The sequence below is a fragment of the Mytilus trossulus genome, chromosome 2 (genome assembly GCF_036588685.1).
Source record: "Mytilus trossulus isolate FHL-02 chromosome 2, PNRI_Mtr1.1.1.hap1, whole genome shotgun sequence".
NCBI classification, from domain to species: Eukaryota; Metazoa; Mollusca; class Bivalvia; order Mytilida; family Mytilidae; genus Mytilus; species Mytilus trossulus.
The window spans coordinates 100624647-100650073 of NC_086374.1; the positions used below are offsets into that span (position 1 = coordinate 100624647).

The 25427-nt window shown below is 30.9% G+C and overlaps 1 protein-coding gene across 1 annotated transcript; it reads left to right on the forward strand.

The window, feature by feature from the left end:
- The first annotated feature begins 3650 nt into the window (after positions 1-3650).
- On the forward strand, positions 3651-22098 carry LOC134708542 (homeobox protein Hox-A7-like). The gene is made up of 2 exons (XM_063569170.1): positions 3651-4307; positions 19209-22098. The coding sequence occupies exons 1-2, from the start codon at positions 3779-3781 to the stop codon at positions 19496-19498; spliced, it is 819 nt and encodes a 272-aa protein (XP_063425240.1). The 5' UTR covers positions 3651-3778; the 3' UTR covers positions 19499-22098.
- The last annotated feature ends 3329 nt before the right edge of the window (positions 22099-25427 follow it).

Below are 25427 nucleotides of genomic sequence, written 5' to 3' on the forward strand. Positions count from 1 at the left end.
TAGCATAGAACTCACGCACACAGAAAAATAGAATTTGTAATTGTGCATGTGGGCAGGCAAAAAATAAAGAATTTTCAATTTAGTATGAAATTAATTAATTGTACATTTCGAAAGAAAGAAAATAACTGCCTTTGAAAATAATATTACAGTAATTTATATAATGAAAAAATTCTGTAAATTTCTCAAGTGAATATCAAATTTCAAAACAATTCAACATCACACTCTCTGAACTTAAAACTTTATTATTTCTAATTCCTTCTTGTCGATATCCATGGAAACAAAATGGCTCAGGCAATTATTCGAATTATTACTCACGTGATAATAACATACTTTCCATAACAACGACAATGTTTATATTGACAGATAATTTCCATAAACAGCAATCTTTTTGTCCTCGACGTATATTTTAACGTTATAAAAAAAAGCCAACAAACAAAGTCTGTATAAATCATGCTTAAAGCATTCCTTTTGCCTTCAAAAACACCCTATACTATTATGAAAATATTTTAACTTTTTTATGATTCATTTATTTTTCTGTTTATTGTTCTGATGGCCTATTGCATGTGTGTGATTGTCTATCTGTTTGCTTGCCTGTTTCTTCTGTTAATATGCAATGAAATCAATTGGACAACATATTTTAAACTATCATCATCACCACCAATATTTTATTCAGTTTATAAAAGTAGCGAATATTTTATTTTCCTTATGACAATTTTGAACAACAACAATATCATTTGTATTCGATTTTCAAAAATTGTAACAAATTGATAACTCTATAATTTAAGCTAAGCATGAAGCAAATAAATATTATTTTACAATGTGGCGCTCTGCACCTACAGAGATATACAAAAAGACAGCGCCAATGAGTCGAGAAAAGTCAAGTAAGATGACATAGTCATTCCATTGAGAACACAGTATGTATTTGTTTATTTTTTCACACTTATGGCGCATAAAAAATAAAAAATGAAATAATCTTTCAACAAGTTAGTTTAGGTACAACAAATGACAAATGGGTTCTATAGGATTACACGAGACCTAACCATATGTTGTGGTCTTTAAATTTCAATAAATTTTACTTTTTTTCTTTATAATTAATGATATTTCTCCTGCCACAAATATTATTTGTAATTGATACTGTATTTAAAAGTGTGATTAAGCCAGTCTACTTCAGACTGTTCGTATGTACTTGCTGTGAAATGCGAAAAGAAAACTGTCATCATATAAAAATTTAATTTAATTTCATATGAATAATTCCATTAAATGTTTCAACCTGTTAAGTTACTAACATTTTTGTATAATGTGTATTGAATATCGCTTCAAGTGTCTATAGTGTTGCATTATAATTTGTTCATAAATAAATAAACTGTCATAAAAAAAAATATTTAAGGAGATTTTTTTCCTGTTTGTTTGTGTGTTTGGTTGTTTGTTTGTTTGTCGTCCTTGTTTTAGCTGTATCCTTATGATTGCCCCATCAGAATTGAAATAGACTTCATCATTATTCAGATTTTGAAACAAAGCTCCATAAATCTCCGACAATCTTGTTAATAAAAATTCTGGCCACATAGTGACCATCGCCAAGTCTCAGATTACTGGACATTGATCAGGACAAAGTAGTAATATGACTGAGGTCAGTGAAACTAACATATTTGACCGCCGTCTAAATTGGATACCAAAATCGTGGAAGATAGAATTCACCAGGGATGACACTGTTTGACAGAATTGCATTAGAACTAGTAGTGGAATTTTGTATGTCTGATTTACGACAGAGCCTCAGGACCCAATATTGATTAGGAACTAATACAAAAATAAGCCTTCACACGAAGTATACTATCATGTGTGGGTTAAATTTCTCGAGGACAACTTCAACAAAGATGTCACAATCAGACATTTTTATTATTTCAGAACATGATGCACATTGTGCGCATTGTAAATCATTTATTTTCTATGTTTGTTTTAGAGTTTTCTTTAAAGTTTTTAAAACCAAAATAGTCCATCGGGTATTTTGATGTTTCCTAAAGTGAAAATAATCAAGGATTTGTAAAGTAAGACTAATAAGATTATACATATCTCTGAAACAAATCCTTGAAATAATTATACAAAATAGATATGGAATAAATAATTATTTTGTATTTATTTATTATTTTCTTCGCATGGTCCATTTTCTCTTTCCTTATGTATAAAACAAACATGCAAGCTTCTAGAAACCTTGACATAGTTCTACTCCAGAAAAAAGACATTTTGTTAACTCTTGAGCATAAACCGAGATAACATTTCTAGCTAATTTTTTAATCCGTAAAATAACATTAAATGATAGACATGGATGCTTCTTAAAAGATTGCGAACAACAGAAAAATCAACTTGTCTTAAATCACATTTATCAATTTTTGTGGTTAATTAAATTTTCTGAATGTGGCGATTTTACAAAATAAATGGATTACAAATATTTCTGATAATGAAGCGAAAAACTCATTTTACACCATAAGCTGTCAGTTTTGAGCATTCATCCTATTTTCAAGATTTGTTTTGCAAACAAAATGCAAAGTGTCGTATAATGGAACCGTTACTCTATGAAATGGTTCTTATTTGCAAATTTGATTTATGTTTCACAGAAAAATAATCAAAATTGAGTTTATTTAAATTTTCCATGGCTACAGAGACCCAGGTGACAAAAAAGTTTTAATTCTGCGAAATTTCTCGCCAACGTCATTCAAAAGAAAATTAATTTTATGATTTATTCTTGCACTCTTATTACAAATTTATAAGATACGGCGGTAGAAGGTTCCAATGTCTTGTAAGTTCATCACAAAATTCATGCCAACATAGCCCAATGCAATATTACTGACTGTATTTAGCAATAAACAACCCAAAAGTCATAAAAATGTCTAATCGATCCGAAGGGACCATAAATTTATCTAATATTGGAAATTCGTATGATTTCAACTTGTAAACTTGGTTACTTTGTAGTATTCAAAGATAAAATTTTATTTACTTTACTTAATTAACCTTTTATAATGAAATAAATAATAATAAACTATCTGTCCTAACTTTCTATTTATGTAGTAGTAGTATCTATTTGAAGTATTGTCTTTTTCTTTTGTTTTCACGTCCATTTCAAATATTTATTAGATTTGCTAGTGTTAAAATAATATATGTGTGGTATAAAATTCAACTGGGTTTAATTAGCCATTAGATTTGTGTAATTTGATACTCTTGAACGTTGATGTTCTATTCTTCAGACTCAAGGTAATTTAAGTCACTTCATTATAATAAGTAAACAATGAGAAATTTATATAACCTTTGTATTTTTGCTTTGTTAAAATAAAACGATTGTTTGGAGATCAAGTATCAACAGTAAATCTACACATTTTACTTGAAAAGAGATAGCCATTTTATCCGTTTCTGATAAATAATGAATAAAAACCTAACTTTACGTAGTTTATTTTCCTTCAATTGATTACTACGACAATTTAAGACCTGTTTTAGGTTAATAATAAAATTGTTCGTTAACTTGGGAGCATATAACAATGAATTGGAATTGAAATAGTCATTTTATTTCCACGTTGTTTCATAGTGAGGGTGTGATTCGGTCATCAGATCAACTTACTGAACGAAATTTGTTATCTTTGTTCTGATTGGCCAATCGTCTCGTGCTCTGATTTCTATGCAAATGATTTATTTTGGCCGACATTGAGTATGGACGAACACAAATCATAGGTTATTTTATTGTATAAGGTCATGAAGTGAGTAAAATAAGAAAAATAAGCTGAAATAGTGGAAAATGAACTCGTATTATCCAGCGTCGTTTTTCGCACAATATTCATCAGAAAATCCACACATGTCTCATAATGTCGGTTATAATTCGAACAATTTTGGATTTTTAGCATCAAGATTTGCAGATCAGTTATCGGCGTATCATAATAATAATTTTAATTCTGAACATCATCGTCTGCCATCGAACGGATACTCATCTTATAACCATCAGAACCATGACGCTCATTCAAGGCAGAATTCATCAGGAAATAGTGGCGAACACGGAGGGAGACAGAATTTTCAACCTCCCCCTGCACATCAATCCGAGGACAATTTAGTGCCGCGATCATTCAGTAATTGCAGTACAGAAAATTGGAGCCCTCCACCTCATGGAGTACAGTCAAGTTCACCAGATTCGGTTCATAACAGCACAAGTCCCTATTCAACAAATGCAGATCCTTGTCCGTTGATGTTACAGAAAAACTTAAAAACAGACCAGAGTCAGAATTCAGGGAATGAACCGCCAACGCCCTTTTATCCATGGATGGGAATAGTTGGTAAGTTACAAGAATAAAAAGAAAAAATATGAATTATTATACATATTTTATTATTTATAACGTATCTGCCATATTTATGAAAGGGTTAAAAAGACATAAAAATGTGCAGACGGTTACTGCGAAATGTGTTTCTCATTATTCATATTACTATTATAAAATATTGTTCTGAAAATATCGTTTAATGGCTACAGAAATAATGTTATTGATAGGCATTTAAAATACAAAAAAATGGGTTAAAAATCCATCTATTTAAGCGTTGAAACAACCTTAAATATTCAATTCTTTAGAACGAATTAATTTAAATAAAAAATATACAATGACTTATTTAAATGTAATTTAATAGAATGTAAACCGAAATATTATTTATTACGATGAATAAATCAAAGTATGTGTCTCAGACATAAAAAACCAAAAACACATTCATTTTCATTTCTGAATGATAATAAACATTGTCTATATCGTTGTATGTTACATTTTAGTATTTAGGACATTATATGGGGTCAATTGAGTAAAACCATTTTATCTTCACTAATTTTTAAGACATTTGGTCCCCTTTAAAATGATAGGATCGCAGTAAAATGACAATAAAACGTGATTAAACTAGGAGATAAATACTACAGCTATCCGAACATTAACTAGAATGATGCAGACATTTTATTTATCTTAAATTACCTTTTAATTATACAAAATAATGTCGGATTACGGCAAAGAAATTGCATTAGATATAACTACATTTTGGATTCGCAATAAATTTAAGGAATATCGTTTTGCTTGAAGTGCTTGCAATTTATTTTATACTTGTATTATCAATTGAGATGTGTATATTTTATTTCCCATAAACCACATTTTATGGAGTTTAGAAGGCCCTGTGGTGTATGCATACAGTGTGTAAATTTTATCTCAATTTTTATTTCTGTTTTTTAACACATTTCCTGTGAATTTATGGTAATAGTCGCATTAAACTGAATTGAATATGCATACGTATTATTTTTCAAAACATTGGAAATACTTGTTCAAAATGAATGAATTCTTGTTCAAAATAAAGAAATTCTTGTTCAAAATAACTTTAAATTCTTGTGATAACTATAGAATAAACTTTGAGTAATAAACAAGTGTATCAGTCGTAATTTTTAACCATAGATCATAATCATAGTATAAAAATGGAAACAGCATGATTTAATCACTATTATTCCTTTATATTTTTTTTAAATGTAAACAAATGAAATCAACACATGTTTTTGTCATGTCATTTCTTTTCATTAAAACCCTATCAGATACGATTTTGTCATCGAGAATTATTTCAACCTTTTTTCCATTAAAGTTCATTTTTCAAACTAACATTCTTTTGTTTTCTTTGACATGTTTACAAACACGAATCAATTTCAAGCCATTTAACAAATAAACACATGAAATGCAGCGTAAAATTTGAAAGGTTACAACACATGCATTAATAAGGCGACATACTCTTAGCCGACAGATTGTAATATTATCGAGAAAATGGAGAAAAAATATGCGCGTTGATGTTGTTTTATCGAACGGCTAATTATTCTTGACTTTTTCACAATTAAAGTATCGAAATTAATCAATACTTTCTCTATAGAGTTGCGTTAGAGAAACCTTCAATGTCTGCACGGAACAGCTTGGAGTGAATATATATAATTATAGTTTTGGTTTCTGTTTAGTTTTAAAATATTCAAGATGTGCTCTCATTGACACGAGTGTTTGTATTTTTATCATGCTTATGTGAATGTTCTTGCATTAATTAGATTTTGTAACTATCAAGAGAGAGAAAAACGAGTGTAAGGAAAATACCATTACCACAGCGGATTTAAAGTTTTTTTACTGTGGAAATTATTTTTATTTTGAGGACGAGAATTATTGTCTCGGGGGAAAAAACAGTAAAGAATGTCCATCAAAACAATATTATGAGAAGTATTCTATCTAAAGTAAAACAGTTGTCGCCCCTCTATATAGTTTTCCACACAATGGGACTAAGCAGACGATAATGTGTTATGTCGGTTGGTAATAATCAGATCTAAAAAAATATGTTTAGGCAAAAGTTGTAGAAGTATTTTATTATATGGCTGTCCACAAATTTCCAACTTATTTAGTTATGTATTTCCATGCATACAAATCGTGCTTCCTCTTAATTTTGCGAGTTTGTGGTATTTTAAGTGCAACATATAAAAGTCAATACACTACTATTTAATTTGCCTATTTGTGTATTAATAAAACCAAATTGCCCCAAAATTGACAGACCATAGAAATAAAAATGCAACAAAAATTTAATTCTTTTAAAAACAGCAGATAGAAAATGACATTTTACGACAGAATTTTTGTGCCATATTCTACAGGATTAAATGCAGTGCTAGTTCGATAAAAGCCATAAAAATGCCAACTTACAAAAATAATCAGATATAAATTTCACTTGATATTAAATTAAACAAGATTTTATTTGAATAAAACTGTTAACTGGTATAGAAGTAGTCTTAAGGGAAAATAAGGCAAATAAAAACTTGTCAAGATTTTTCTGTTTTTTGAAAGAAAACATCAGACTATTGTAAATCTTTCCTAATTAGATAGAGCACTGAAGTTATAAATCAACAAATATTTCGATATTATCAAATTATTGAAACATTTTCAACAATATATGTAAATTTTGTTGTTTTATAATTAAGTTTATTGACAAAAATTGACATTCATTCTGAAAACAATATAACTTTTTTATTATTGTTTCCAAACCATAATTAAATACAATGAACTGTTAAAAGTAATAAACTGTATTTGCATCTGTATATTTATTCGTAAATATATGTATATAAATTTCATGACATACTTATTTCTATGATGGGGAAAAAGTGTATATTTTTATACATTTATTTTCAAATGCACAAAATACACAATTCTTTTTAAAATGTTTTTAATGTAGAAAAGAAGTATTCCAAAATGACGAAAATTTAATTTTTATTCGTTATGTAAATTTAATATTTGTATGGTATGTGCAAGATTTGAATATTATAAATTAACCTATTAAAAACAAATGTACAAATGTAATGAGGAAATTACATTTGTTCGCGGTTTTTTTCTCTTATATAAGAGCAAAAAGTCAACTTTATGACATATCTCCAACGAATTAAATAAATGTACAAATTTAACAAGGAAATTACACTAGTTCCACTTTAAAAAAATAAATTCTTGTATAAGAGCAAAATGTCAACTTTATAATAATCTTTCTAGCATATAAAAAACAAGAACGCACAAGAATTTCATTTAATTGTAAGTTTCCTCTCACAATACACAACACATCCATTAATTTTCATGTTAATTCCTTCTCGGAATAAAATATTGTTTACCTCCGAGAACACACCTGCGAAATGTATTAATATTATACTATAATTATAACTATTTCATGCAAATGAAACGCAAAATCACTCGAGTATGAAATATATGTTCTTACATTTCTTTATTTTGATTTATGCCTTCAACACTGGGTTGAATAACAGCATACACTAAAGTCAGTAATTTAATGAAAATTAAACCCCCATTTTTATCAGTAATATACATTACAAACCCTATTTGAATCGGATGAGTGCCTGGACACTGAGGTGATTGCATGACAATCTACTGGAATTGTTGACTAAAAAGTTATTTGCACTCAATACCGTGCTGGGAAGAACAACAAATACTTGTTTGGTCGATTTAAATAACTTGTAAACATCAGCATAGATACTTGTTAAACATAGGGGCGGTTTATAAAAAAAAAATGTGTATGAAGAGGTCGGATCAACTACCCCAAAACTTAGCCAAGAAGAGATTTTAAGGCTCAAATTGAGTTGGTCTCCGGAACTGAAATAATGTTCCAAGTGGACCACAGCATAGTCCATTTTACAATCTTTTACCAAAGCGAAGAAAGGGCGAGCGATGTTTAATGACTATTGACTATAATAATGGCAAAAAGTTTTTTTTAAATAAAACCAGTGAAGTGTGTACACTACTGAGATAAATCGCATTGAAATAATAATAAAAAAATACTTTGTGCAAAGTTGGCTTTATAATGTACAAATTAGAGACGGACATGGACACCCAATGAAAAAAATGAACCATACATAAACAATCTAGCCGCACATTTCATCAGAAAACACGGTTAGAACACCGCTTGTCCGAATGAATATTTGGTACATTTACTGTGCAATGTGTGAAGAAACTAACAAATATAGTTGTTTATTTCTTTTATTTAGATATTATTTCTTAAACTATTTTATTTGAAATTGTCTTCTTATAATATCTCGTTTCTTTAACATAATTGTCAATAGGATTCGAGGGAGAATAAGTTTTATTTAATAATCTTTTAACTTTTTCCAAGAAAAAAACACATGTGTTAATGTTACAATGTTTCGGTATTTATCACTGATTTATTAAATATTTTTTTTTAATGTAATTACATTTAAAGAATAACTTGAATAGTTCAGCGTTTTGCAAAAATGAGGTTTCAGTACTTTTAGAATGTTTTAGTGATGATGAAAATGTATAAATGAAAAAAAAAAAATTAGGATGAAGACCTGAATATCCGGTAAGGTATAAATATCGGATGTAAAATGGAAAGAAATACCCACATAAATAACTTTATCAATAGAAACTAACACAACCGAAGTAAATAAACAGCAATAATCTATTGTACCATTCGATTGAAGTTGATACGTAATTTTATCTCGGTAAGTCGACACATTCATTCAATTTTTTGTTTGGAATTAAAAGATCGTAAACCTTTGAAGAAATTCATTGAGAATTCATTCCGATAATGTACGACAAGCCAATGGTCTTTGCTTGATCACAGTATCAAAAAGTAAACTTCTGGGCTCTTTGATATTTCCAATTAGACTTAAATCGAAATATTTATTTCAGAGATAAAAAGTTGAAATGAATGTTTTAATTCAAAACGATAGAGACGTGTCCGTTTAATGGATAGCAAAGCTTGATGAATGTTCGTATGCATCATTTACCACAATCGATACTTTAGTACCTAAAACAATGCTGATCTACATCCGTATGGGTATTTCAGCCTTTTTCTCAATTTTACGTTATGGGCAGGATGTAATGGTTATATATCTAAAGAAAATATTTGTCGTACTAAATGGCCACATAAATAATGGCTCCTTTCGCTTCTTCGAAGGTTTTAAGCAAAACTTTGGCACACTATTGAAATTGGAATGTAACTTATGTTTACACAAATTGAAAGACATGAAAAAAACAAACTGCGATGATAAAAGCACTCTATATATAGTTTATATTAAGAATATACATCGTATCGCTTTGCACACATTCAATCGTTTTTGATTTAAAATAAATCTGTGTTGCATCTTTTGAGAAGTCGTATATACAACCAAAACTTTCTTTTGATTTAATATATAATATTTGTGACTGTCAGTGATACATTTTAAAATTTTAATAAAACCCCTCTTTGTGATGCATTTGCGAACCCCAAGTTAGGACGAACATTAAGCCTTGCTATTAGTAGTCGTTAAATAAAGGGTATAGCTAAACAAAACCGTTCCTGCTCTCAAATACAGAAATCATTTATTTTTAAACACATTTAAACCTCAACCATTTTCAAAGTCAACGTTTAAAATAAATGGATACATCTCGCACTTAGTTGGACTGTATCTTCGTTACCTGTGTTACATATATAGATACTGAAATGTTTGCGGTGATATAAGTTTATAAATAATTATATTCGAAAGACCCATCAAAGTTGGGTTTGAGCTCAGCAACTTAGTTGAGACAATTGTTTCAGACTTGTGTCATGTCTTTAAAAACTTCATTTGTTACATGATTTAATTTTTATTTGATATATATCAAAAATTGCGAATAGATCGTTCCAGTTACTAAGTTTATCCTACGTAATATACCGTACAACTTGTGTCTGCTACTAAGTTTAACATAAGACACTATCTTATAGGCATCTTTCATATATAAATAGCTTAAAATATCAAATACGTAATGTGGTCACTAAATATGTAGTAAAACTTCAATTTATTGTCTTGATACATTGTACAATGTAAAATCGCGAAATGTATTGCAAATTTCGAAACCCGACCTTCCCCTCTAGTGACTCAAAAGTCGACCACATAAACATAAACCCCGAAACCAACAACAGTCTACTAGGGCGACTAATTGGTATAAATCAAGGAAACACTGTCCGCCATCTTAAATCATGTCTGCCGACAACCTCCAACATTCTGTGCAAACATGGCGACCAACCACAAGTTACACAGAAGAAGCTCATGGTTATGACAATGTGTCAGATTTGATTGATGGCTTTAACATTGATGTTCCATTTTGTCCTATTTTGTAATATCTTGTTTATCGACTGCTAAAATGGGTCCTGTAGGTTGTAAATGGGTCCTGTAGGTTGTAAATTCATTGTATCAACACACAATAACATCTAGGTGCTTATGTATCCAACTAATAACCTCTGAATAATACTATAAATAGTATTAAAAGACTTTTTTAAATACAGAAACGAAAATGGAAACACGACAGTGTTTTTAAGTGTATACGTTCATTGTAATATTTATTCACCGTAATATTTGGGCCATGAATTAAATCATGATGGTAATGGATGTTTACCGGTTCACTAAAAACAATTCCAAATCTTCTTTTACTGTCAATGTCATTTTTCTAAAAACCTAACTCACATTATCTCTATTATCAAAATGTTTTATTCAAGGTTATGAGACATCAAAGTTACATGTTTTATGTAAATTTCTCAATCATAAGTCATAATAAAATAGGTGAAAATATTATACAACTCTTAACTAAATCTAATTGTTTCACCTTTTTTTCGTTTAACACCTGTGTAATAGTGTATTTGTTTGAAGACTATTAGTTTATATATATATACGGACTTATATAAGTAATAACTCTAGCAATATATGTAAAACGACTTGTGGTAGCATACGAAGTGTTTATATCAACTCTACATAGTTACATTGGGCTAAACATAATTTAAAGCATCCCCATACCATCAGCTCTTACTGTAGTGTATATGCACCAAACATACACATATCTTATAAGCGTCAGTAGACACATGGTTTTGCACACGTTTGAAGGTCGTAAAGTGGCATACAGTTGCTTACATATACGTCTACTGGACTCTGGTTGACAGTTGTCTTATTGGCAACCTTCTATAACCTTTTATACATGAAACATACACACAGTGTGTGTGTTTGCCTACCTTTTGTTGTCTGGGATCTCAGACATTTGCAACGAAAAAGTCGCCCTGAACATTCACGTTATAGGTACTGACTGTACGCAAAGGGTTTGAAATACAGGTTCAAACATTTGATCTGCATTTTTAGAAGCCTGTTAAGTTTAAGAAATTGATTCTTAAGAGAAAAAAAGTTTTAATTTCAGACAAAGTTTTAAATAACCATTTTGTATACCAATGTTTTTCCAGTCTATTGTGCTAGATGTTATGAGATAAAATGCAGTTCACATATTAAACAATTGTGATGACTATTTTGCAGTTCACATATTAAACAATTGTGATGACTATTTTGTCATCGCATTATTTTTGAAAGAATTGTTTAATGACCAAACCTTTATGATACCCTGCAACAGTATAATTTTGTTTGTTTTTATACGACCGCAAATTTTGAAAAAATTTTCGTCGTATATTGCTATCACGTCGTCGTCGTCGTCGTCGTCGTCGTCGTCGTCGTCCGAATACTTTTAGTTTTCGCACTCTAACTTTAGTAAAAGTGAATAGAAATCTATGAAATTTTAATACAAGGTTTATGACCATAAAAGGAAGGCTGGTATTGATTTTGGGAGTTTTGGTCCCAACATTTTAGGAATTAGGGGCCAAAAAGGGCCCAAATAAGCAATTTCTTGGTTTTCGCACTATAACTTTGGTTTAAGTTAATAGAAATCTATGAAATTTTGACACAAGGTTTATGACCACAAAAGAAAGGTTGGGATTGATTTTGGGAGTTTTGGTTTCAACAGTTTAGGAATTAGGGGCCAAAAAAGGGCCCAAATAAGCATTATTCTTGGTTTTCGCACAATAACTTTAGTTAAAGTAAATAGAAATCAATGAAATTTAAACACAATGTTTATGGCCACAAAAGGAAGGTTGGTATTGATTTTGGGAGTTTTGGTCTTAACAGTTAAGGAAAAAGGGGCCCAAAGGGTCCAAAATTAAACTTTGTTTGATTTCATCAAAAATTGAATAATTGGGGTTCTTTGATATGCCAAATCTAACTGTGTATGTAGATTCTTAATTTTTGGTTCTGTTTTAAAATTGGTCTAAATTAAAGTGCAAAGGGTCCAAAATTAAACTAAGTTTGATTTTAACAAAAATTAAATTCTTGGGCCTCTTTGAAATGCTGAATCTAAACATGTACTTAGATTTTTGATTATGGGCCCAGTTTTCAAGTTGGTCCAAATCAGGATCTAAAATTATTATATTAAGTATTGTGCAATAGCAAGTCTTTTCAATTGCACAGTATTGTGCAATGGCAAGAAATATCTAATTTCACAATATTGTGAAATTGCAAATTTTTTTTTGATTAAGAGTTATCTTTCTTTGTCCAGTATAGTAAGCAAGAAATATCTGCAAGAATTTTTTTTAATTGGAGTTATCTTTCTTTGTCCAGAATCAACTTAAATCTTTGTTAGTTTAAACATATTTGTTTATAGTGGATTGGGAAACAAGTTTTGCAACTTATATTAATCCCTTTCCACTTTGCGGGTGCGAGTGCTGCCTTGTAGCGGCATTAGCCTACTCTTTTTCGAAATCTACAAGGGTGTCTTTAACGTGCAAGAGATATGGCTCTCTCTTAACACGGGTCAACCATTTATCGTCCCCTTCCGACGGACTATCATCGTTTCCTCAAGACCATACTCGCAAATGGTGTCAAGGGAGAGCCGAAAATTGAGGTCCTGAAATTTTCATCCCAAACGGGAAAATCTTTGTTATATACAATATACAATGTATATTCACTTTTTACTACCAACTGATAAATTTAAATAATCTTTACCATTCAGTGATAACAAGCAGTTTTTTTACATCTTAATATTTTATGATGTATTTAAATGAGTAGTAATTGTTGCAAACTCCATTAGAATATTTTAATTGAAATTAGTTTTGGAATAAGGGAAAGGGGGATGTGATTAAAAAATTGGGTTCAATTTTTCTCATTTGAAATTTCATAAATAAAAAGAAAATTTCTTCAAACATTTTTTTGAGAGGATTAATATTCAACAGCATAGTGAATTGCTCTAAGAGAAAGCAAAAATTTTAAGTTCATTTGAATACATTCATTCTGTGTCAGAAACCTATGCTGTGTCAACTATTTAATCACAATCCAAATTTAGAGCGGAATCCAGCTTGAATGTTGTGTCAATACTTGCCCCAACCGTTCAGGGTTCAACCTCTGCGGTCGTATAAAGCTACGCCCTGCGGAGCATCTGGTTAGATTCAGGTTTAGGTAGAAATATCGGATTTGATGAAAACATATTTACACAAACAACGTATAATTTATTGACAATATGCGCAATACCAATCACATGTTGCCAGGGAATTGTCAGTACTTTCTTACAAAACAATGCCACCTAAACCCACGTACATGATAGGAATTAAATGGTATGCTTGTATTTATTTTATAAACGCCATCGCACTTGATCGTCTTTGATTCATTTTCTGTGTAAAGACAAATAGACCCAATGTTGAAATGAGATTTCCGCAATTTATAAAAACTACCCGTTAATTTCTGAAATTGTTATATGAACATGATAATTCTAGCATTTTGCAACAAGTAATTATCCCATTGACGTTATCGATTTATGAATGGAAGTTGTCATAGATGAATTACGACTTCATTTACTCAAAGCTTCTACAACACAGTGGTAATTATCTAAATTTTGTGGAGTAATATCTTGTCCGTTTGATTTGTAAGGCTATATGGCACTTGGATATTTTATCTGGTGCTTAGGCATACCATTGCGTGCTTTGGCTACTTACCATGCGGTCTTACGGGGGTATTAGTATAGAGGGTTTTAAAAACACCAGACAAGACAAATTACTCCATAAGGAGTCGTGATCAGACTGGATACCATATTTTACCACTACGGCATATTGGACTAGACATTCAACACGTATTTGAATGGAATATGTTGCATATACAGACGAAAGACCAATAAAAAAGCATTCATTTTAAAATTTTATGATTTTTTGAAAGAAAAAATAATTATAAAAAAGAAACCTAGAGAACATCGAAATTACTCAACAGGGAAATAATGGTTGAGATAAATAAAGTAAAAATTAAATTTCATTGTTTTGAACATGTAAAAACATGAAGGACGAAAATAAAGCAATTAATGGAGTTAAAATTTAATTATCGATAAACGAGGTCTGTAAAATGATAGTATATATTCAATGATAATTTATATTCAATGATGGACATAAGTTTATATCGTCTAGTCAAACAATAAAATTATGGATTTGATCTGTTGACTGCTGACCGAAAATCGACGTCAAGTGGAAAATATTTGTTTCACATGTATATATAAGATGAAAACAAAGCACAAACATCCCAATTGTCATTATTTAAGTTGCGGTTGAAACTGTAAAAGAGGCGTACATAGATTTAAGAAAATGGAGTATTAGTGCCAATGAGACAACTCTCCATCCAAGTCACAATTTGTAAAAATAGACCCGTGACTATAGGTCAAAGTATTCAAAACAGAGCACAGGCTGTTACCAAACAGCAAGCTATTAAGGGCCCCAAAAAATGACCAGTGTAAATCCTTCAAACGGGACCTTTTTTGACTTGTGTAAGCCACCATGACTGGTGTAAGCCAACCAGATTATAAGATATCATTGACTGGATTAGAAATTTGGCAAAAATGAACAGTTGGATTTCTTTAAAAAAGATTTTTTTCCTGTTTAGAGAGGTTCATTGCTTTTACAGTCTTGTATGAATTTTGTTTTAAGTCAAACTTGCTCTTTTGTGTTTTATCAATAGAACCCATCGTTTTCCCACTGTTTATACAGACATTACATATAAATACAAGAATTTCAAATTAGAGACTGCACATTAAGCACTCCTCCTATGGTCTGTTTCTACCCAGTTTTGTTTTGGGCCTTCTTGGTATAATCATTCCTCCTGTGGTCTGTTTCTACCCAGTTTTGTTTTTGGCCTTCTTGGTATAATCACTCCTCCTGTGGTCTGTTTCTACCCAGTTTTGTTTTGGGCCTTCTTTGTATAATCACTCCCCGTGTGGTCTGTTCCTACCCAGTTTTGTTTTGTATAATCACTCCTCGAGTGGTCTGTTTATACCCAGTTTTGTTTGGGCCTTTTTGGTATAATCACTCCTCGTGTGGTCTGTTCCTACCCAGTTTTGTTTTGGGCCTTCTTGGTATAATCACTCCTCGTATGGTCTGTTTATACCCAGTTTTGTTTGGGCCTTTTTGGTATAATCACTCCTCGTGTGGTCTGTTTCAACCCAGTTTTGTTTTGGGCCTTTTTGGTATAATCACTCCTCGTGTGGTCTGTTTCTACTCAGTTTTGTTTTTGGCTTTCTTGGTATAATCACTCCTCGTGTGGTCTGTTTCTACTCAGTTTTGTTTTGGGCCTTCTTGGTATAATCACTCCTCGTGTGGTCTGTTCCTACCCAGTTTTGTTTTGGGCCTTCTTGGTATAATCACTCCTCGTGTGGTCTGTTCCTAAGGTTAATAGTTCCACTATTGCGACCTGAATCGTGGGTTGTTTTTTGTCAGACATTTAGTAGATGATTGATGGTTTGTCTGTTAACATTAATAGAAGTGATATATGCCTTTAAGGAACTAGTTTTAAAAGGTGTAATATTCTTTGGAATTGTAATGCATAACGTAGTAGACTTTCTTTGATTATATTTTATATAGTCCCGACTGAAGAAAACTCTTTATGCATAGATGTATGGTAATTTCCATTACTTTGAAACCTTCGACATTTATTTTTTTTCAAATAAAGTATATGTAGATGAATTAAGTTCATAATATCCTAAGCAATTGGAAGTATAAATATATAGAAAATTAAAACAACAATCAATTCAGATAATATAACAGCACTTTTTTTTCTTTCTTAAACATGAGGTAATTTATGCTCCACATTAAAAATTTAGACAACTAAGCCCTGTAAATTTTGAAATTATAATAAAATTACCTACATGGTCTATTAAACGTTGTTAATGTCAACTAAGAACATCTTTACCCAGGTGATGGAATCGCTTAAGTTATGCAATGTTGATAAGTTAAAGTGATAGTTGTCAAAATTGTGAGAAATGGCCATAAACTAGGACAATATGGAAAAGAAGAACTCATCTTAAGTTTTTGAATAATTTTGAGATAAACGGATGAGTTTGCGGAGTTTGAATGTATGATCGAAAAAAAACCAAAAACAAACCTGGTTAGACCAGAATTTGGACAATGGTTAGTCCTTTTCGTTTAACTATTTGTTCATTAATCGAAAGCCAATTGGATCCGTAAATAAAGAAAACATATCTGAGAATTGAAAATGCAACTTTTCCATTCTAAAGTTAAATATAAGTTAATTAAAGAGACACGATGATTTGGCCGAAAAAAGTTAAATCAATGTTTATGATGAACTCCTGTGCTTTCATTTGTCGCTCGGCCAAATTTGTTCGGTTCGTCTATTTTTCCCTAGTTGCATGTTACATTGCTACAGAGAATTATGGGCAAATCATACAGATGAATGGACAAAAAAATAAAGATTTGAGAAAAAATGAGAAAAATGGAAAAAATAAGGCATACAGAATAATGAGGTGTTCACATGTACAGAATAACGAATAATTGACCAAAATATACAAATCAGAGAAAAGGGGTTTAAAAATAAGAAGACATACTTGAAGGAACTCCCAATCACACCCTAATACATGTTTATTTATCTGTTATTGTCCTTGAGAATCGAAATCAACACAAATTGATAACCTCTCAATACCATCACTACCTCATGCGTTAAAATGTGAGGAAACAATACGAAATTAAAGAATAGAGTATCTTAAATATTGATAACGTCAAATGTTTAATTGATGGTGTACCGTATTCACCTGAATAGTCTCGTGTCAGGAGCCTTAGATGGATCGGGGAAGGTAATCAATAGAAAGATGATAGAACAATAACCGATTATGTGTCATCTATGCAAGCGATGTTGCATCAAAAATTTGTTAATTACAATTTCTGGCCTTGCTGATATTATCAATTACATGAAACATAAAATATCAATAAAATTGTATCAATAATTAAGATGAGAAAATTAGGCAGTGGATAAAACTGATGCTGGTGCATTAGCTAATAATGCGCTGAATTGTGTATTCTACCGATTTATATCAAGATATTTAAACAAAGAATTGCATTAAGTGTTATTATTTCAAATATGATGCATTTCAATCCTTTTAATATTTTGTAAAAATATTTCGATGACGGAAAAATTATGATAGAATTTCACTGAAATATATTTCTTGTAGATAGTTGGGGGGGTTCCTTTGTATGTTGTGTGTGTGTTCGATAATTTAGTTGGTTGCAACATTAGATATTTAGTATACATAAAAATAATTAGAAATTAGTATACTTATATAGGGAATGCAAATCGAGGCCACTTTATAGGATTCCAGATCACCATAAAGACATCTCTTTACATTTGGTATTGTTTAATTTTCCCGTCCATTGGCGAATAGATATAGAAAGATGTGGTGTGAGTGCCAATGAGACAACTCTCCATCCAAACAACAATTCAAAAAGTAAACCATTATAGGTTAAAGTACGGCCTTCAACACGGAGCCTTGGCTCACACCGAACAACAAGCTATAGTTCTCTTTACGTTGGGTATTTGTTAATTTTCCCGTCCATTGCCGAATAGTTTTTTACATTGGGTATTGGTTAATTTTTCCGTCCATTGCCGAATAGTTCAATTCATATGTCAAACTAACAAATTAAACAACAAATAAAACAGAAACGCATTTAAACCGTATGAACGGGGATAGAGGGCGACAATTAGCTGCCACTCGACAGATCACCGTATGAACCGGGATACAGGGCGTCAATTAGCTACCACTCGACATATCGGATATGTTTGCTTTGGACAAAAAAAAAATCACAATTTGTACAGAGTGTGTGCTTTTAACACGGGCACTTAATTATTCCCGGTCACTGGACGAGGCTGCGTTTTCATACGTGCCACAAAGTCAAAAAGACAACTTTCATTATATTATTTTAGGTGGCTCTAATAGAGGAAGTCCGAGAAACCATATGGCAATATCCCAGTCAATACTATTTTATTCCAGATAATTTAATAAAGTTTATGCAGATTAAAGGATATCTGTATCTAAACAGATCAAAGTTGCGATAACTGTTCTTTATATAAGTTAATGATAAGGGGCAACAAATCATCATACTATCATATATTCAATATTGAGTAGAAAGCAGTCTTTGTACCTTTGTACACATCAATCAGTTATTTGATCTGTGAAAAGAAAACACCCATGCAATCTAAATTTTTGTATCTTGATATTACGCGTGTTTTTGTTTATATATTTATTATATATATACATTAATATAGTTATAGATTATGAACATTAACTCTGGGCTTTTAAACCATAACGATATGTTCAACGTTTTCATAAATTGTAGAATATTGCTTTTGCTCATAGTCGAAGGCTAGTAGGTGACCTATAGTTGTTACACGGGTGGTTTTTGTCATTGATGAAGGTCGTATTGTTTCCTATAGTAGTAGACTTCTCCGTCATTTGATATCTGGTGAAAAGTTGTCTTATTTTGCAATTATAATCAATAGTCTTAATTATAATCAATTAAAAACTATAAAACTATTTATTTTGTTCCAGGTCCAAACTCAGCACACAGACGACGAGGGCGACAAACATATAGTAGATACCAAACGTTAGAATTAGAAAAAGAATTTCAATTCAACCATTACCTCACAAGAAAACGTCGAATAGAAGTTGCACATCATCTATGTTTAACTGAAAGACAAATAAAAATTTGGTTCCAAAACCGTAGAATGAAATTAAAGAAAGAGAGACAGGTTATAAAAGATCTGAATGACACATCTGCAGTTAAAATGGATGATAAAGACGATGAAAAAAGTGAGGCCGGAAGTGACGATTCACCATGATGGAGTTCCGTAGTTTTATAGAAGTACTTTCGGAAGTGATTTGAACGAGAAGCATGACACGTGATGCAGTTTGTAAGCGTTTCTAAAAAAACGGGTTGATTTTTATCTTGCCTATCTTCAGCTCTTCTGTACACGAAAAAAGTTTCTATTTATGTTGTAGCAAAGCTGCATTGTGTTAAAGACTTAAAACTTGTTTTATCTTAATATCTACAAGTCGACGAGAGGGGGCGTTTAATGAAAAAAAGATGGATCCCAACAAATGCTTGCTTTGTGCGAGATCTGCTTGACTGACTCTTGAAGTCGGACGAAAGGTCGTTAAAGTGTCACTGCAGAAAAAATTGAGTATATCCTGCTTTTTATGCGTAATATTTGATCTTGAAATTTAGGTTCAGTGTATGGAACGCCTCTTCGTATCAATTAACAGCAGAAGATGATAGGTACCACCTGTCCGATCAATGTATACCCACAATGAGGTATAGAAATCATATTTACCTTACAATTAACTGCTATCATTCCAGCGGTGTGCAGCTAACGATTTTACTTATGAAGTGCAATCATATAGATTTACAAATAGATGGATAAGACGGTGCAATGTTTCGCGACCATAATCTACCTGTGCCATTTTTAATGCCAAATAAAGTCAAACAACTAGTGCTTCTTATTTCAAAGACATTTTGTACAGGAAGGTGCAATTTTTCCTACTGCAATATCAGTGAAACATTTGTGTGAACAAACATTTGATCACGTGCTTTTCATCAGATAATTATACACAATTTTCAATGAAGACATACATTTGTTTTCAAGATTTATTTGCGAAAGGTCACAGAATCTCAAATAATCAATAGCACTAAAGGCACGTGTACTTAAAACAATTCTATTGACATTAAAACCTTTTGCAACATTAATTATTTACAAAATATACGATATAAATATTTCTTTATTATCTCAACGTTATTGTTCGTGTTTGTCCTATGCTGTCTTTTGTATGTTTGTGTTTATGTTCGAAGGCGGGATCGCCTCCTTAGTTCTCCAAAAGGGTAAAAATACCATGTACGTTTGTTATGTTGTTAAATTTTATTGAATATGAAGGGTAAATATTAGTATAGAAATACAGAGAAAATACTGTCAACTAGTAAATGAATTATAGAATGGCATTAGGTTTAGTCTACATAAGAAAATAATTGGAATGTTAAAATAACGACAATGTATGTGCATATGTACTTAATTAGCTGTTCAAGTCTTTTGCTTGAATATTGGTAGTAACATTTAAATTAGGAATTTTGGTAAGCGTTTACTTATTTATACCAATTTCCAAATGTGTCAAAAGTACTTCCAACGTTCCATTATTAAATATTTTTTTAAAGTGTACATTTGAATAAATATGTTTTCATATGCATGTCCGTTCTTTTTTCTCAGGGTTTTCACAAATTAAGCTTTTTCTATGATACAAAAATTGTAATTATTAGTACTTTAGGGCAGGCCGATTAGATTTTTTTACTACAACAATTATGCTTTTTACCAAATTTAACGATTTTGAAAGAACGGTTTCGTTACCTCATATTTCAGGCAAAATTTTTAGTCTTAATTAAAAAAAAATATGAGGATGAAGCCAAAGCGAGGCCATATTCATATTTAGTGTTGTATTTTCTCTGTCGTAATCTTTTAGTCAATTTGTTATATTTTGTGAATTTACGAACTGAAATAACGAGATTGTTATACATAATTGTATCATTAAAAAGTTTATATTATAATTTTACTTCGATATGTGAAAAATATGAACAGACTTAACATATTAATCATATAAAAAGTAAATTAGTTATTATCTTATAAGGGGTATTTTTTGGGGGGGGCAAATGATGTACATAACAAGTTTTTGGTCTGAAATGAAAAAAAAATTATTTCAAAAACATATAATCTGGCTTTATTTGATATCCCTGTTTCTTTTTAGAAAATAAGAGAGAATACTTAGGCTAGCTGAAGTCTAATAAACTTAGAAGTAACAACAATTCAAAACAAATCAACTCAACATAATACCAATAACAGAATGATAACTTTTAGTTTTATACTTTCAAATGGTAGCTGTTTACACCAAAGCTATAGGATGTCTTTCTACTGTTCAAGTGATGATTGTTAACAATGATTTTCACTTATTTCAAGCTGTAGTTGATAACACTAAAAGCTGCATTATATTTTTACTGATATTTCAAACGATAGTTATTAGCACATAATTTGTCAAACGTTTTGCACCCAATTCTAACTAGCTGTTAACACCAAAGCTGTGCAATGTTTTTCATTGTTATTATCAACGATAACTGTAAACACTCAAGTTGTCGACCATTTTGACTTAAAGAATAATAATATAATATGAATATATATGGCGTAACCAAGCAACTAAAAATAAGTTCCTAGTGTTACCAATTTCAATGAATTCATAATGTTTTGTCTGTTTGTAAGTTTCATCATATCATTTTGCAGAAATATCAGACGGTTATGGCGAACTGTCAAATTCATTGTGCATGGCTATATAAAATTATCAAGTGTAGTTGAAATATTTTTTCATGTTAGTTGAAAAAACGAAAATAAAAAATGCCGAAGTTATAGTTTTTGCTTTAGTTTTGTTTTTATATGGCTGCAACATGTGCTGGAAATACAATGGTGAGGCGAGTGTCATACGTTTCTGATGTTTTATTTTATCGATTCAGATCACGTGTAACAAAAGGAGATATTTGACGAGACTGATCATTGACCTTTTCTATAATAATTTCCTACCCTAATTTTAAGACCTGTTTTCGCCATTGTTAAGAAAATGCTGTTACAGTCCATACATGATTGTCTTGTTTTTAATTATTTTTAGAATTGAAAGCTGTTAAGATATCAATTTCAAAGTAGATATTTAGCTTGTTAAATATTTATCGAATTTCCTTAATTATTATACATGTAGATCATCCGATAATAATTTTGTTACATATTTCTATCAATTATTAATATTTTCAAAAATATAGGTCAACTTCTTTATTATTAATTGCCATTTATAAAACAAATATTATTGTGTAAATAAATTAGGTGCGCAGAGCGAAATATTCTATACTACAATAAATATACTACAGTAAACAGATGAATAAACAGTAAACAATAATGGGTTGTATTCATTCGACTTGAATGCAAGTGACGACATCAAATATTTCGTTTTCAACCAATATGATGAATCTAACACCTTATAAACATATGAAACAATGAAATACTGGGAAACATTAGTGCCCTTTTTGTAGTCAATAGATCAACCTTTAGGGATGCTCTTTAAGACATATCTTTATAAACATTGGCAAAGAGAAAACAAGTTGTCCGTGCTGGAAACCAATTTACTTGACCATGTCCGTTGATTAGATATATAAACTAGCAGCTGTTCCATATATAGAAACCCAATAGTATCATAATTGAAACTCCCTACGAACCAGGACTGGATGGACAGACGTATGTATATCGTTACTACTTGAAATTATTCGACGAGGCTTCTAATATTTCAATTATATTTTGAAATTACACTTATTTGGGTCATGACAAAAACAGATATAGATGGCTACCATAAAATGATGACATAAGCAAAAAATTAAAGATGTTTCGGAATTTTCAACATTATGTAAAGCATATTTCCAGAAGATACAATTTATTTTTGTACTAGTAGCAGTCAATTAAATAAAAATTGTGTAAACAGGTTATATTGGAAATGTAAAAGCTCTTAAAGAAAATAAGACGTGGGCATACGTTCATTGGACAACAAATCCAACAACAGAAATAACAAACAAAAAGACCACAACCGTAGAGGTCAAGATACAGTCGGTAAATATTGAATGAGGTGTTTATACAATATGCCATCTGGAAAACGATCAGAACTCCAAAGTAATCTTTTCATGAAATGACGGTCAAATATCAATGACAAAAACTGATGACATTCATTGATCACCAAAACAGTCCGAGAAAAATTCAAAAAGGACAATCTGTTATCAAATGGCAAATTCATAAACTCAAACAAATCAAACGAATGCATGACAACAACTATCATATTCCTGACTGGGTATAGGCATTTTCTTGAGTAGAAATTAGTGGATTAAACCTGGCTTTATATCTAGCTAAACCTCTCACTTGTATGACAGTCGCATACAATTGCCGCTATATAGACAACGATTTGTGAACAAAACAAACAGAAAATAATCGGTAAAAATGTCAAAATAGGGGTACAACATTGTGTTATTATCTTAGTCGATATGAAAATAAACATTTACCAATTACAAAAAAAAGATTATTTCAACTCATCCAACGGTGCCCATCTCAAAACAGAAATCTCGTTATTGGCTTGCTTTTATTATAAAACTGTTTGTTCACTTGATATTAATTTAAGACCGTATGGGATTGGTTGGTTTTGTTGTGTTTCTGACTATCGAAGATGAAAAAGAGTTTAATATATTTGTGCTGATATAATTTTTTCGGTTTTTCACAATAGAAAGTGGATTTTGTTATTCTTTTTCATGGCTCTTTCGTTCTAAGCGAAATACCGTACACTTATTTTAACATCGTATTCGAGGATTAATTTTATGAAACTTCAAATTATTGAAAGACAAACATTTCTTCACAATATTATACACATAAAACAAACTTTAATTTTGAACAACAAGAACCCAACATAGATGTGAACAATGATGCCTAGTCAACCAACATGTATTGCTTCAATAATAACAACCTTCTGGTAATTTCTGTTTATATTTTAAATAAATAAAAGAAGAGTGTCTGCATCGTGTTGATGGAGGCACTGTGACTTTACGATGAGGAACAGTAATAACGCTCTTTTCTTGTGCATATACTTCAAATAGATGTTTTGGACTAACACATTTTGTAAAACTCAAAAGGTGCCATTTTATAGAGAGGAAATAGTCACATATTGAACTTTGATATCAGCATTGGTCGTCCAGTAAGAAGTTTAGACTCTAGACAATTTAGATCTCGCTTTGTGACTAAAAAATGTGTTTTAACACCAATAAACTGACGGAAAACAAGCCTGAATTAAGACAAGGGTAGAATGATAGTTAAGGTACTATGATGAAATATTCATAAATAGAAATAGGGTGTATCCGTTAATTGAATTTGGATGTAGATGTCATTATTGATATGATGTAAACGCCAATAGTATAAAAGGACTTAGACGTCAATAGTAATAACATGGAAGTAACAGGATAAAACTGTCAATAGTCTTATACTATGTCCGTCATTAGTTATGGGGTGTTGCCGCCAATAGTTGTTAGTTAGGTGTTTGATGAGTTGGAAAAAAGGCATGGTTAAAAATTTAAATAAATTTGTCGAAACAATAAAAAAGCTTTCTGTGGTTGTACTGGAAAATGTCTCATCTTTGTTTTTATTGATGATTCAACAAATTAATTTTTTCAATTGTTTAGCATAAAAATGCATTCATAAAACTGTCTTTTCCCAGAATGCCATCATACCATTTTACTCATAAAACACAAGTTTTAATTAAAATTACAATGTTCTATGCATTAAGCAACTAATATGCATTAATTGGAAATGCAACTCGGGAAATGCAAGGTCAGTTAGTAGTGTTCCCATTTATGTACAGTTACATATAGGCTTGAAATGATTGATTATATCATAAAATGAATTGATGATATAATAAAAGTTTACCTTCCTTGAATAAAAAATAAGTATGATTAACATCATGGTATAAAACCAAAAAGGTGAGTGAACTGAGTTTATAGGGTTGCCCAAAATATATGAAAACAACATTCAGAAGTGAAAACATCGCTCTATAAATGCCATGCGTACAAAGCTCCTTTCTGGTTACCTTCATCCGGAACAATCAAGGATGCATAAACAAACCGGAAATGTTGAAGAGCTATAGGACCAAAAGGGAATGTTGCATTCT

Excerpts from the sequence above, each read along its gene's own strand:
- LOC134708542 (XM_063569170.1), top strand. The coding sequence starts at position 3,779 with ATGAACTCGTATTATCCAGCGTCGTTTTTCGCACAATATTCATCAGAA. Across the intron at positions 4,308-19,208 it reads TCCATGGATGGGAATAGTTG|GTCCAAACTCAGCACACAGA; the intron begins GTAAGTTACAAG and ends ATTTTGTTCCAG.